Source organism: Lissotriton helveticus, chromosome 5_1, assembly GCF_964261635.1.
Source record: "Lissotriton helveticus chromosome 5_1, aLisHel1.1, whole genome shotgun sequence".
Classification (NCBI taxonomy): Eukaryota; Metazoa; Chordata; class Amphibia; order Caudata; family Salamandridae; genus Lissotriton; species Lissotriton helveticus.
The window spans coordinates 53473728-53489651 of record NC_136065.1 but is presented as its reverse complement, the minus strand read 5'-3'; the positions used below and the strand labels follow the sequence as shown (position 1 = coordinate 53489651).

Below are 15924 nucleotides of genomic sequence, written 5' to 3'. Positions count from 1 at the left end.
CTCCTATTGCTCTTTTGACGCTTTCATATGTTATTGCATTACTTTATTTTCATGCATGAAAACTGTTACTTGGCGTCTAAGAGCGACATATGGTATTACTGCTAACTACTCGGATTCAGGCATGTGAATCTATGAAAGACACCCCTAATACTGGAGAAGAACAATAGTTACTTACCTGTAATCTGTGGTTCTCCAGTATTGGTGTCTTTCATAGATTCACATGCACCCACCCACCTCCCCTCAGAGTCTCACCCAGATTGTTCAGATATATCTATATACACTTGGTACACTCCGGTGCTACAAAAATCTGACAGCCTGGGTCTCTGGGGAGAGTATTCTGGTGGGAGCTGTGGCCTGATTGGCTGCAGTTTGGTCTAACATAATGACTTAGATAGTCACTAATGTGGAAGTTTTTTCCTTGGTAGCTGGGGCTACTTTACTTCCTGGTTTAGTATAACTGTTATTTGCTATGTACAAATGGCATATTACTGCTTTTTTATGTACCGTGGGACTCCTACTCCGACGACGGGGAATGATTCAGGCATGTGAATCTATGAAAGACACCAATACTGGAGAACCACAGATTACAGGTAAGTAACTATTGTTCTTAACCACTTCAGCGCTAATGACAAGGGTAACTCGTCATGGACTTTCCATTGATTTCAATGGAAAGTCAATGGAAGATCATCAGGTGCCTTAGCAGCCAAGTGGTTAATTCCCAGGTCAACTTTCTGAAACTCCCCAGGATGTCTTTAGCATTACCAGACAGGTAAGCTACCATTGGCTACAGGTAGGCTACGATTTAAAAAGGGAAGATTAGGTTTTGCCATTGCTTTAAGTGGCAGAGTCAAATCAGCAGTTTAAAACTGCCCTTCCAGTCCGCAGTAGCAAACTGGGAGCCATGTTTTACCTTGTCCTACTAGTCCTGCAGTCCAGGGGGTGACCCTCTAACTTACATAACTGAGTAGCATATACTAGAGACTTACAAGTAAGTTGGCTTATGCCAGTTTGATATAAGCCAATCAAACATACAGTTTTAAGATCAGGACATATTCCCCGAGGTCTGGCTAGGACGCCTCCGTGCACTCTGAGTCGAAAAACCAGCAGCATCAATCCTAAACTTGGGGCGACCATACAAAAAGAGGCATTTCCATAAAATGACAGAACTATATGTGGTACAAAATATCATCTTCATGATTCTCTTTCAGGTCTACGAGGAGCTACGCGCAACGGGTGCTGCCTCTGCCGAAGCCAAAGCCCGCCGTATCCTTGCTGGTTTGGGATTCAACCCAGAAATGCAGAATCGCCCAACAAAGAAGTTCTCTGGGGGCTGGAGGATGAGAGTCTCTCTAGCGCGGTATGTTGCATATGGCATCTAACCTGTCCGTTCCTGACCGTCGTTGCTGATCTGCCCCGCATATACACCTTGCTCGGTTAACAAAGTTTTATTGTCAACATGCATTTGTTTAGGAAATTCGTGATTAATAATTCTACCTGCAGGTTCCTCACCTGTTGAATATCCCCTGGTGACGGACTTGATCTGCAAACTTTCAATGCTAGTAGGTGGCTCTGCTCGATCTTCATGCCGGAATCAACACCGCAGTAGTTAGCAACTCCAGCTCCTTGCGACCCTCATTGATTGATTGAATGACACTGATGTCATTGGAGCCATAAAACATTAGCGTTCTGTCCCTTATTTCCACATGAATCCAGAGCTTCTCTCCTTGAATATTTTTCACATTACTGTATTTTTCAAAGAGAATGTTGCTCTTCAAATTTTTCCCAATGCAGAACTAAGATAATGTCGCCTGCCAAGAAGCTGTAACTGTAATGTGTATGTTTTAGGAAGAGGCTATTCGAGCCACCAGGTGTCGTCCCATGCGGAGGGGGTGCAGCCGAAGATGAGGACTTCTGTTTACTATGAGTTGAGTTTCAGACAGCTGTTCTTCATCCAGGTTGTGAAACACCCCACACTTATAGCGGTCACTAAAAAATGATATAGAAAAGAACGCTCTGCTTCCAACCTGTTCATCATCTGATTTTTCTCGAACCCCTTCGATGCGCAATCCTCTACCCTCGATGGTATTGTCTTTCGATTGTGGTTTCCCATTCGACACGTATCGCTTAAACTGAGAAAACCTTCGATTGGGAACTTCGCGGCATGCTGTCAGGCCTACCCGTGCCCAACCACGCCAGCAGTCGATTGACCGGACTCCATTTAAGGACCCAGGTGTCGTGCTAAATTTCCACACACCGACTTGCACGAGATATGCAACCTCTGCTTATCCCCGAAACACTACAAAAAGGACTGTGAAATGTGTCGATCGTTCTGATCGAAGAAGAACTTTTGTGATTGTCGGGCTCGACGCCTCGAGATGAAACGCGGGAGCGGCTCCAATACGGACATCTTCGGCGAAGATTCAGATTTCCATCGTCCAGCTGCAGAAGCAGAGGATGAAGTACTGGTCTTAGTGTCCGAAGCCGACATGGAAGAAGAACTGAACATCACTCCGGGTTAACGTGCCGCGAGTACAGATTCCCATGTGCCCACTCAACCAAAATCTAAGGCTCCAGTATCACCTTCGCCCTCGGGCTCAGGTCGGCACAGAGAAAAAGTTTCAGATGCCCCGCCCTCCAGCCCGGCTATGAAACACAAACACAAGCCTTCTGGCTTGGGCTTGAGCCAGCCCCATTCCGGCGCTGAACCGACACCCTCGGCACGTAACATAAGATGAAACACTTGCCAGTCTCCATACCGCCGGCACCGAAGACGCCTAAGACAGCGAAGGCCTCGGAGCTGAAATGCTCCAAATCTAAAGATTCGGAGACGAAATCCTTGACACCTCAAGGCTCGGAGCCGAGATCCTCTGGGCCGAAAAGTTTGGAGCCAACACCTTTCACTTCAAAAGCTTCAGAGCCCAAACTGGCTAAAATCAAGCCCTCGGATTCAAAACATTTGATGCCCAAATCTCCGACGCTGAAATCAACTCCTAAAGAAAAAGGTACTCCATCCAAAGAGCCTCGGTCCGAGGACCCATCTTTGGATCCAACCCAAAAGAGACTAAGTATTGACCCTAAAACTGTACCTCTCCTGGCCACTCTTCCTAAACAAACGGAAGCTGGATCTCTCAGAGGGTTGCCATATACCTCTGAAGAAAAAGGACATGTTTACTAATCCTTCTCCCCCTTACATACCTCCCTCTCCTCCTCCTAACCCAAATGTAATCATTACAACATTAAATTCACCACCACCTCCACTATCACCTGACCCACAGGATGAAGATAATGTGGATGGAGAATAAGAGCAGGATATGCCACAAGATCAGGACATACCACAGGGCACTGATCCCTGGGAGAATTATCACAGGGAACCAGATCAAGACCATGATCCCGACCTGTAGCCCTCCAGACCCTCTCCACCTGACGACAGCATTGGCTGTGTTAAGCTTATCACCAGGGCTGCTCAATATCACGGGGTGGAGCTTCATACAGACCCTCTAAAAGAGGATTTCCTTGTTGAGACCCTAACGCACTCACAAAGGTCAACTAATACCTTACCAGTGCTCAAGGGCATGTTGAAACACACGGATGAGGTATTCAAAGACCCCGTTAGATCCAGAATACTCAGACCTAGAGTAGTAGATAAAAAATACAAGCCGCTCCTACAGACCCTGTATATATAAAAGGTCAGTTGCCCTCCTACTCCCTTGTATCTGACGCCCACAAGATAGCGAACTCTCAAAGCACAGGCGACGCCCCTCCTCCTGATAAGGAGTCTAAACTCATTGATGCCTCCGGCAAAAGAGTAGCTTCGCGGGCGGCTAACCATTGGCGTATTGCCAATGCTCAGGCTCCCTTAGCAAGCTACGATGGGCTCACTACGACGAGTTGGAAAAACTCATGCAACACGTGCCAGATGAGTATAAAACCACAGCGAACGGCCTCATTCAAGAAGGGAAGCTCATCACCAACACTTTCATCAAATGCGCACTAGGGGCCAGATGTAGGTATCCAAATACCGGTCGGTAACGGCCGAAAATACCGGTTTTCGGCCGTTACCGACCGGTATTTGGATATGGAGATGTAGGGCTTCAAAAAACTTATTCGGTAAATTTACCGATTCGGTAAATGAAATGTAGGAAGCACTGTAAACAGTGCTTCAGGGCGTTAAGGATTCGTTATTTACCACCAACTATTAGTTGGTGGTAAATAACGAATTCCTATGTAAATGCAAATATGTGCATTTACATCTGTGCCATGTGACAGACATAGGGCATGTATGTGTGCCACATGGCACACAAGCACTAATCAGGGGTGCAACAGGGGTCAAAGTGACACCCTACCACCCTTGACTATTTCACAATTTTACCGAATCGGTAATTGACATTCATTCCTATGGGCTTCCAGGTCCATAGGAATGAATGTATGTAAAAAAATACCAAATTATTACCTACATCTCATTTACCGATTCCAAAATACTGAATCGGTAAAATTCAGTATTTTAGAATCGGTAAAGAAGATTTACCTACATCTGGCCCTAGATGCGGCAGACACAGCATTTCGTGCCATCAACACCAGCATACTATTGCGCAGACACGCTGACTTACAAGCTCTGGATTCAAGCAGGAGGTACAGTCCTCTATACTCCATCAGCCTTTTGATGAGGAGCATCTTTTCGGGCCAGCTGTCGATACTTCCCTAGAAAAGATGAAGAAAGACACGGAAACTGCAAAGTCCAGGGGGGCCTTACAATTACGAGGAGGATACAGAGGAAATAATAAGGGAGAGGCAGAGGTAACTATACCCACACTTCCCCTGGCAGCAAACAGTGACTTCCCTCCGCCACACCTCGATCATTCCACTCCTGTCGGGGGACGTCCCTCACAGTTCCGACCTGTCTGGAATTCAGTCACCACAGACAAGTGGGTGTTACAAATTATCCAGTATGGTTATTGCCTGGAACGTACCTGCACTCCCCCCAACCATTCTTCCAAGAGAACGTGCAATGTCACCAGAACATCTCACCCTTTTAAAACAAGAGGTTCTCTCTCTGTTACAAAAACACGCCGTAGAACCAGTCCCACTACATCATCAAGGGATCGGAGTGTACTCCCTGTATTTCTTAACTTCCAAAAAAGGATGGCTCTCTCAGGCCTGTACTAGACCTCAGACAGCGGCATAGTCGGAATACTCCCACATGGTCACACTACAACAGGTGCTCCCATTGCTTCAGGAAGGCGACTTTCTATCCACCCTAGATTTAAAGGACGCCTACTTCCATATTCCCATTCATCCCGCTCACAGGAAATATCTCGGGTTCGTGGTGGACGGACAGCATTACTGTAAGAAAGAGTCCAAGGGTCTCCAGAGGTTTGGCAGAGGCTAAAGTTAGATAGAACCTTACTCTCTAAAATGGTAGCTTGGTCGAGCAGTAAGGCAGCATCAGAGGGCAGTGTAAAGCATTTAATTTACACACTCAGTCAGCAAATGAGTTCTAACACTCAAGCCCTGAGCTCTAGGCCAATGGTTTTGTATAAAAAAATATACTGTTTTATTTCTAGAACCAAGCAAGCATAAGAATACTTTTCAGCTACAAGATGCGGTTGAATACTACCGGAAGATAGTAGGACTTTGTACCAATTCGAGTTTACGGGTGTTGCAATGCACAAACACAGTAGACTCAATACATAGGAAACAATAGGCTTTTTCAGTAAAAATGCAATTATTTACTTTTCGGATTACACTAACACCGTACTGGGTCCTAGATTCAGCACTGGGGTATTTCCTGAGAACAGGTGAATAAATATGCTTTAGTTGGAGGTACGGTTTTTAAAGAATATTATTGCATTTCAAAAGTTGACACTTAGAAACTTTTTCCCATAGAATCATAAATGTTATCCTATGGGAGGAAATTCACTTAGCAGGTAAGTTAGGTTACCATTGCTTTTTCTCACTCAGTGCTGGATACCTAGATTCGGCACTGGGCCTGACAATAGTTGAGAAAATGTGTTTTGGGTAATCGAATGATTTTTAAGGAATATTCTCCGTTTTCAAAAGTCGACACTTTGACACTTTTTCTCCCAAAAAGTTTCAATGTTATTCTATGAGGAAAAAGTGGTTAGCAGTTTCCAGGTAAGTAATCCGTCTTTTGAGTTAGGGCCCTGGGGTTAGACTCGGGGTCTCCCAGGGTCAGTGATGCACTGTTGTTGCACCCTCACCAACACTCGGGCGGCCGGGTGCAGAGTGTTGAGGCCCAATGTTATCCTTTGGAGGATAGGGGGACTCCGGTTGGTGGCGGCTGGCAAGCAAGCCACGGGGTTGTGGGAGCAAAGCTCCTAGGGTTAAGCTCAGGGCAAGTTGGGAACCAAGTTAGCCTCAGCAGCACTAGGGCGGCCGAGTGCAGGGTGCTGTTTTGAGGTCGGGTGCCCTGTTGATTTCAATGGAATTTCTCCGGGACAAAGAAACACTGCAGGCTCGGGGACGAGGATCTTTCAGGAGCGACCACCACTTTGAGGGGTGAGTTGGGATGTAGAGGGATGGTTAGGCACCGCTGGGTTGGGCACACAAGGCCGTGGGGCGTCGGGTGCTGGGGTGCCCTGGGACGTCTGATTTTCTTACCCGCTCTGGTCGCGTTAGGAGGGGTCCTCTAGATTAAGGTTGCTGTAGGCGTCGTCTGGAGGGTTGAGGCAGGTCAGGGGTCGCCGGATCTTTGGTCTGGATCATCGGGGGGACCTCCTTGTTGTGTTTTTCCACTCAAGCTCGGGCTGGATTTGCGGATCCTGACTAGCCCCAGAAGCTGAAGTTCAAACACGTCCGGTGTTCATGTGAGAAACGGCTTGGAAAGTGAAGGCCGGCAGGTCCTCCGGGGTTTTTGAGTTTGCTGGCCGCTTGACATGCCGGGGTTTTGCGGGAGCAGGTTCGAGGGGAGACAGGCCAGTAGGGCTGGGGCCAAGTCAGTGGGCGTTGTCCTCTTGTTAGCTCTGTACGTCTTCTCGTCCTTCTCTTCTTTTCTTGTTAATGCTGGATCTGAGTAAGGAAGGTTCAGGGTGTCCTTAAATACTAAATTTAGGGGCGTTACGGGTAGGTAAGGGCAGGGACCAATGGATCCCTTCCCTGGGGTGGGTACACCCCCTATTCTGCCACTGCAGTGGGATGGGGCAGGAGCCTGTCCCTGGTTGGTTGGGTCCCCCATCCTCAAGATGGCAGGCACTCGAGGTTGTGCTTCACCTCTCCTCCCCCACCTGAGGGGTGGAGTTGGCAGAGGAGGGCACACCTCTCTTCCTCACTTGTTTTTCCTACCGGTTCTCCCGCCAAAAGGGGGGGGGGGGTAGAACCAGTGGGGACCAGTTGCTGAGTACAGCAAATGGTCTGGAGAGGCTCACAAAGGCTGCATGCCTCTGAAGCTTCTCCTTCGTGAACCCTGCCCATCCTGGGGAGGAGGCTTGGCACCTCTTCCCAGGATGTGCATTGTTTCAGGCCCCCGAGAGCGGCAAGCTCTGGACCCAGGGGTCCACAAACATTGTCTGGTAGTGGCAACCTAGGCAGCTACTCAGTCAGGTCACTGGAGGTTGGTCGAGTTTCAGGGGGCATCTCTAAGATGCCCTCTGTGGTGCGTTTTACATTAAATCCCACACTGGCATCAGTGTGGGTTTAATGTGCTGAGAAGTTTGATACCAAACTTCTGAGCCTTCAGTGTGACCATTATCGTGCTGTGGAGTCCAGCACCATATACTCTTAATGGCATCACTGCCCAGGAATGGACCTCGGTACTGTAGGGGTACAGGGCTCATGCACCTGTACCCTCACCACTGGCATAGGGCACCCAGCTAGAGGGGTGACTGACTGTATGCCAGGGCAGTGGTTTGTGGGCATGGCACACAGGGATGTGTGCCATGTCGCAGCTAGAGGGGTGACTGACTGTATGCCAGGGCAGTGGTTTGTGGGCATGGCACACAGGGATGTGTGCCATGTCGACTTTGTTTTTTTCTGCACCAAGACACGCAGCCTGCAAAGGCAGTGTGTGTGTGTGTGTCAGAGCACAGGGCCTCTAAGGGTGGCACAATAAGTGCTCCAGCCCTTAGGGGCCTTCTCCGGGCACAGTGGGTACCCAGGGTACCATTTACCTGGGGCTGACTTGTGGCCAGAGATGCCAATTGGGCTTAGGCTTCAATGCAGGTTTAGGGAGGAACACAGGCCCTGGGCACCTGATTGGCAGGAGCCCAGGGCACACTCCGTCAAATCACATCAGCAATTCAGCAAAAAGTGGGGGCAACCATGCAGAAAGAGGGCACTTTCTCACAATTGCCAATTCAAAGTTCTCCTGTTCGGGGTAATTACAGCACCCAGAGTCTTCACCAAGTGTCTGGCAGTAGTCGCAGCTCATTTAAGAAGACAACACATTCACATCTTCCCTTTCCTGGACGACTGGCTAATAACAGCCAGATCACAACAGAGATGCATACACCACACAAAACAGTTCAGCTGCTTCACAACTTGGGATTCACTGTAAACCGCACAAAGTCTCACCTCCAGGCGTCCAACACGCTAGCGTACCTCGGAGCCCCAATAGACACTTGCTAGGCTCTAGCATACCGCAACCCTGTCCGTATATACTACGTACAAACTCTGATATCACAATTTCAGCCTCAACACTCATTACCAGCCCGAGTGTTCATGAAACTCATCGGAATGATGGCATCTTGCATTCTAATCGTTCCTTACACAAGACTCCAAATGCGCCCCCTACAGGAATGCTTAGCACATCAGTGAAATCGTGCTCAAGGTCAGCTAATCGATCTGGTGATGGTGGACAGCCGCACACATCGCTCTATGCAGTGGTGGAATACACAAAACCTTTCCAAGGGGCGGCCATTTATCGACCCGGTTCCACAGATGGTGCTAACAGCAGACGCCTCGCTCACTGGTTGGGGAGCTCATCTTCAAAAACATACCATTCAGGGCATGTGGACCCACAATAAAAACAAATCCACATAGACCATCTGGAGCGACTAGCAATTTTTCTAGCATTGAAAGATTTTCAACTGCATTTCGTAGGCAAAGCTGTCCTAGTTCGTATAGACATGACAGCGATGTACTATATACAAAAACCGGGGGAGGGGGGCACAAACTCTACAGCTTTCACCACTAGCTCAAAGCATATGGAGATGGGCTATACCTCTAAACATATATCTCCTTGCGGAACACCTCCCAGGAGTAAACTGAATTGCAGATCTGCTCAGTCGTCAATGTCAGCAGATCCACAAATGGGAATTACATCCTCAAGTTCGCCTCCCATTCTTCCAAATGTGGGGTGTGAGAAGTTGGCCTGATATATGATGCTCACTAGTTCTAGTGATCACCTTGTATCAGTCCAAACAACCCTTATGGTGATTGGTTGTAAAGTCAACCTTATAGACCAGCTATCCTAGTAGCGTGGACAAAAGCAGTCTTTAGGCTAAACTCTGAATGGCATGTGAAGCCAGCTGTTTTACCACAATATAACCCCTTGAATACCAAATGAAAGGACACCACACAGGTTGTTATGAAAATAAAAGGATATTTATTAACTAACATACACCTCTGGACTCTTTGAGGTCAGAGGGCTAAGCACATGACAATACTACAAAAGAAATACGAGTTCGCATAATATTTACACGTGTGCCTTAGGGGCACGACAAACCATATACTCAAAACAATGGAATGCGAGAAAAGAAAGTACTGTTGGTATGGTGCACTCCCTTGTGCACCTTGCTCCGGCATATCACTACTGTTCACCCACCCCCGCGCTACACTGCTACCATACCAACATGGAGCTCTTCGGCAAACACACATATAAAATAAACTACCCTTCCGCGCTCACCAAAAAAGCTACTAAACGCTTTAAACACGACTTCCTTAGGTCCCACCCAGAAACACCCTTTGCCGACACCTACTTCTCATCGGTCAATGGACCCTTGAACACCGACATCATTTTCCACACCACACGCAGAGCGCAATGGAAAAAAGTGTTCCTCACCCTATTCACCGTCTCCACCACCAGGAAATCCGCACATGGCCTAACACTCCATCACATCGTCCCAACTCCTCCCAGGCAGAACCACCATCACTATTTACAACAACGGGATTGTCTTAATTCAAGCGATAGACAGGAACCTGGAACTACTGGACAACATGTTCCCCTCTCTCAAAGAGCACCTTTCCAATCCTCGGACTCACACGCATATCACCCCCTGTCCTACCTCCCCTAACGTCACAGCTCCCACCCTTAACTCTCCTAACACAGTTCAGCAGCAAGAAGACACACACCTCACCTTCACACCCTGCTCCACAGTCAATCACCTGCCCGTCGCAGCTACCCCTCCCCGCCCCTCATTCACAGACATAGACCTGGTCCCTCCACACACCACTCGCTTTCCCAGCCCCCCTACTAACCTTCGTACCTCCGCTCATCCTCCTGTCTCCCCCTCCACACTTTGCACTCCCGTACCTTCCCCCGAACATTTTTTCTCAGAGCACCCCTCCTCCCCCAATGACACCCCACACAACATGACTCTCTCTCCGACTTCCGCCCCCCCCACACTTAGCACTCCCGCCACGCCTAGCCTGCACCCCTCCTTCAACCTCCCACCCCCCTCGCTCACTCCTCAATATCCCTCCTCCTCCCCACAACAGCCAGCCTTCACTTCGCCCCCTTTTTCCCCTCCCCCCCCTAGCACGGATGCGCTTCCCAACACCTACCCTCTCGCTAACGCCCCCAACACCCTCATCAGTTCCGCCTCTCCACCCGGACTGCCCCCTGTCAACGTATGCGCCGGTTCAGCGCCAGTACCCCCCCCCCCCCCAACACCGCGCCCATCACCTTGGACACTATTATGTCTACCCTCCTCCAATTGAAAGAAGAAATACACTCCATTAAAGAGTTGCTCTTCACACACCCCAGACACCCCCCCCATCACCACCCTTACCGCACCTAACACCACGTCCCCCTCACCTCCTACTCGCCCTACCACACAACACTCCACACACCGGACCTCTATTCCCCCTCCAATACCAACAATCGCAATAACAATTGCAATCTTATCACTACCAAGCGCAATACTCCCCCTTTTACACCTAACCACACTTCCTCCTCTCCTCCTACTCGCCTCATCACACATCTTTCCCCACATTGGACTTCTACCCCCTCTTGCAATACCACCAATCGCCCCAGACGCACTTCCAACACGATCTCTGACCATGACGTACACACCCTTCTCCACTCGTACGACCCGGCTCCCCAAAAGCCACTAGCTACCAACAACATGTCCATCCCAACGATTATATCTAACCCCCTCAGGCACCAAAAGGATAACAACAGAGGCGCTGTCCCCAACAACCTCACTAATGTCCCCCTCATTACGGAATCGTCCTCCACCCTTTGCACCCCGAGCCTTAAATGCATACTTCTCAACTGCAGATCGGCCCAAAGACATTCCACGGAGGTCGCCGACCTCATCATGTCCCTGGAACTGGACCTAGCCATTCTGACTGAAACATGGCTGTCTGATTCCTCTACACCTATACTGGATATCCTAGTCCCTCCCAACTACTGTATCATTAGACTTGACAGGGCCATAAAGATAGGCGGTGGAATTGCCTGCATCTACAGAAGCAACCTCTCAGTCTCCAAAGTGGCCGTCCCCTCTCTTACTTCCTGTGAATACCTCTGCCTCGATATCATCAGTGAAAGCAAACCGGTATGCTCACTACACATTATATACCACCCACCTGGGGACAATCTCTCCTTCGTCCAACAACTCATGGATACAATATCAGCCAACTCAGGACGGCAGCACACCCAAATTTTCCTTGGCGACTACAATCTCCACTGGAATGACAGCAGTGACACAGCGGTAAACAGCCTCAAAAGCTTTCTCAACGCACTTGATCTCAACCAAATATGCAATAGCCCGACCCATAAGAGAGGTTCTACCCTTGACCTTATCATCTCCAAAGAGGGCGCTATTCAACTGGAGTCAATCCAACCTTGTGACTGGTCAGATCACTACATTGTCTCCTTCCTCATCAAGGAAAAAATCAGACTTAACTCAGTTCAACCCCCTAAGCACAAAGTGTGGAAAAGAGACTTGAAGAAACTCAATCCAAACTCCCTACCGCCTAACAGCTGCAATCGCCTACTTCCCCCTCCCGGCGTTACAGACGTTCAACTTCTGACTGACTACTATCTCAATACTATGTCCACAATAATCAATGAGGCGGCGCCCATGCAACTGAAAAGAGTCTCGTCCAAAACTTCCAACCAATGGTATGACGGTAGCCTCAATGAGGATAGACGGGCCATGCGAATGGCAGAGCGCACCTGGAGGTCAGCCCCTTCTGCAGTGCACCTAAAAAGTCTAAAGATACAGAGAAACGCCTACTTCAGGAAAATAAAACGCTCAAAAAGAGACTTCTTCAGCCTCCAACTCGCACAAGCTAAAAACCGTCCAAGAAAACTGTTTGAGTTAGTCAGAACACAATCCAAAGAGCAACCCCAGACACTCAGCTCCATGGACGTTACTCCTTCCTGCGAAGACTTCTCTGCCTTCTTTATCCAAAAAACTGAGAGAATAAGAAGCGATCTCCTCAATGACGCTATCCTGTACTCCAACCCCCGACACACAGCAGTGCCTCAACCAAAGAACAATGCTACTTGGTCAGCCTTTGACACCTACTCCGAAGAAGAAATTGGCAGACTGCTCAACACCTTGAAACCTTCCAATCACCTCTCTGACCCCCTTCCTGCTAACGCTGTAAAAGACTTTTCCCCTTGGCTTCTCCCACTCTGGTCTAAGATTATCAATAGCTCTCTTCAACAAGGATCCATCCCCAACACCCTCAAAGTAGGGCAAGTCACACCGCTACTGAAAAAACCAACAGCAGACCCCACTGATCTAAACAATTACCTCCCTATTACAAACATTCCCACTCTCGCTAAACTGTTGGACAAATGCGTACAACTACAACTGACTAAACACATAGATAAGTTTGATCTCCTAAACGCTCATCAGTCAGGCTTCCGAGCAGGGCACAGTACCGAAACTGCCATGACTCACATAGTGGACGATGCCCTCCAAATCCTAGACCAAAACGATACCTGCCTCCTCATCCTTCTGGATCTCTCCTCAGCATTCGATACAGTTAAACATGAGAACTTACTCGAACTGTTAAACACAAGAATGGGCATATCTGGGACTGTTCTAAAGTGGTTCACCTCATTTCTACACAACCGGACACAAAGAATCAAAAGCAACAACCTGCTGTCCTCTCCGGTACCTGTATCGCTAGGCGTCCCTCAAGGATCCTCCCTCTCCCCAACACTGTTCAACCTAGTTATGGAACCTCTCACCACGTTGCTACAGGCATCTAATGTGCACTTTCACATGTATGCCGACGACACCCAACTTTATCTCAAAATACAGTCTCCCAAGGACATCATGCTTCTGAACACCACGATCAGAAACACCCAATCCTGGCTTGCTGAGAATCACCTCAAACTCAATGCTCTGAAGACCGAGTTCCTCCTGATCTCACCTCCCGCTAAAATATCCACGGCTCAAACATGGCTTAAGCACCTAACGGCGCTAAATGTACAGCCCATCGTAGTAGACTCAGCAAAATCTTTAGGCATAACACTTGACACCAATCTCAACATGCATCAGCACATCAGCAAGGCAACCAAAGGAGCGAACTTCCAAATCAATACCCTGAGAAAACTTAAACCCTTCCTTCCTGCCAAAGACTTCCAAACTGCAGTACAATCTATAGTCATCCCGCACATAGAATACGGTAGCACCGCCCTCTGCGGGCTCCCCCTAACTACAACGGCACCCCTAAGAGCGTCCCTTAACGCCGCAGCGAGACTCGTCACAGGCTCAAAAAAACACTCGCATATCTCCCCGGACCTTAAATCACTGAACTGGCTACCTTTTGAAGCCAGAATACAACTGAAAATCGCATGCATGACACACAAGGCTGTGCACCTGAATTCACCCGCCTACCTCACTCAAAAGCTGACAATTTCGGGTGGCTCCCGAACTACTAGAAGCACAAACAATCTTTTGCTGAAACCTAGAAGATTTCGGAAGGAAAAAACTTATAAACGCTCCTTTTCAGGAATGGCACCCAGGATCTGGAACTCACTCCCTCCGGAAACAAGGCTCATCTCCTCCAACACAATCTTTAAGAAGGAAGTTAAAGCGATCCTCATGGCAAAATACACATGATCTATTATTCCGTATCACTCATGAATCTGCTCTGTAAGTCCTGCCCGACCCTGGTCTATTGTGCCACCCGTATTATCGAATTACTTAACTGTATACGCTCACTCTTTGTATTTTGTTATAATGTTTGATGCACCTGGTTGATTATGTATATTGCTTATTATTGACGCACCTGGTTGACTGTGCACACTTTACCCTCTCCACCTCAACGTTCCTTACTTCCCTACTACTGTCGCACCTGTGGGACTATACACCCTGCTCACACCCACCTCAACTGTGCCCACCTTTAAACTCTAAATATTCTAAACACGCTTAAGCAAGTATATGCTCCTTATTATTGCACTTTATACTATTGACGCAATTGTTTGTCTATACACTGTGTACCGACACTACCTCACCTGTGACCTACCTCATGTCCTTTGACCCACCTATGTAACTAGCACCTTGTACCTAACTACCTCATATATTACTTTGTATATACGCTTTATTACTTTGTATTTTTATCCCCATGCCCTTGTAAAGCGCTCTGATATCTGCAAAGATCTTGTTCGCGCTATATAAAACTTTCAAAATAAAATAAATACTGTAAGGAGATCCAGAGGCTGGAGGATCGCTGGGACTACGCTACGAACTAGGTAAGTACGGAGCAGGAGGCCCACGGGACTCACGTGCAGAGTGGAAACTCACGCGGGATGCGTTCCAACGTCTATGGATGCTACAGTTTACAAAGTTACGGATTCCGGACGAACCCGGCTGGATAGAGGGAAAACAACAGTGGACCTGAACACTAGGATAGTAAACACAGTCTTCAGCACCTAGAAGCTTTAGTTACCTAACCCACAGGCTGCGGGTGCATAGGGCTGAAATGGTGTCGTGTTTGCTGCGTTGATCCCGGTGATGCCTGAAACAAGAAGATGCTGGCAGGCAGCTCGATGGAGGAGTCCGGTGGTTCCAAGGATGGAACTAGGAAGAAGGAAGTCCTGAAAGGGAAGGGGACAGAGTCTCGGTCACTAGCCAGTGACGGTGCTGGAACCAGGAGGGAACCAGGAGCTGTCGCTGCGTTCAGGTGAAGGAGGGGTCGCTTCTCTTCGTAGCTGCGAGGACCAGGAGCTGCTCTTCACGACCAGGCTGGAGGCACGAGCTGTCCCACGTAGTCTGCTGCTGTTGGCGGTGTCGGATCGTCGATCTGGACAACAGGCCTTGGCTAATGCAAGCCACGCGGTGGAACAAAGATGGCGTCTGGTGCGGACCAGGAGGGTCCGGGGTGCTTCTCTTTCACAAGGAAGCAAGGGCCAGTCTGGGGGACCAGACTAGCAGAGTCGAATTCTTCAGGTCGTCGTCTCAGAGGTCACTAGCCAGCCGGCAAGTGACCAGACAACAGGAAAAGCAGCAACCTGGCAAAAGGGCCCCACGCAGATCTCGTGGAGGCTGGGGGGCTGATCTTTGATGCAGGTGCTGTGTCGATGTGGGGCTTCTCAGTCCCCGATGCACTCACTCGAGGGTCCCTCGGTGGTCGTGCTGTAAGCGCTGTGCAGGTTTCTTCAAGATGGCAGTCTCCACGTTGCTCGTCGCACCCACTGGTCCCAGCTGCGCTGTGGATGTGGGTAGAGGTCAGAGAGGTCTGGAGGTCCGGGTCTCGTTGAGCTGGGTCGTCGGATTCCTG

The 15924-nt window shown here is 48.8% G+C and overlaps 1 protein-coding gene across 1 annotated transcript in view; it reads left to right on the top strand.

Moving 5' to 3' along the window:
* Positions 1-15924, top strand: part of ABCF1 (ATP binding cassette subfamily F member 1) — a 254988-nt gene that overhangs the window by 147186 nt on the left and 91878 nt on the right. Inside the window, exon 18 of the mRNA XM_078641704.1 lies at positions 1209-1357. Coding sequence (XP_078497830.1) covers positions 1209-1357 — 149 coding nt within the window. The remainder of the gene's footprint in view (positions 1-1208; positions 1358-15924) is intronic.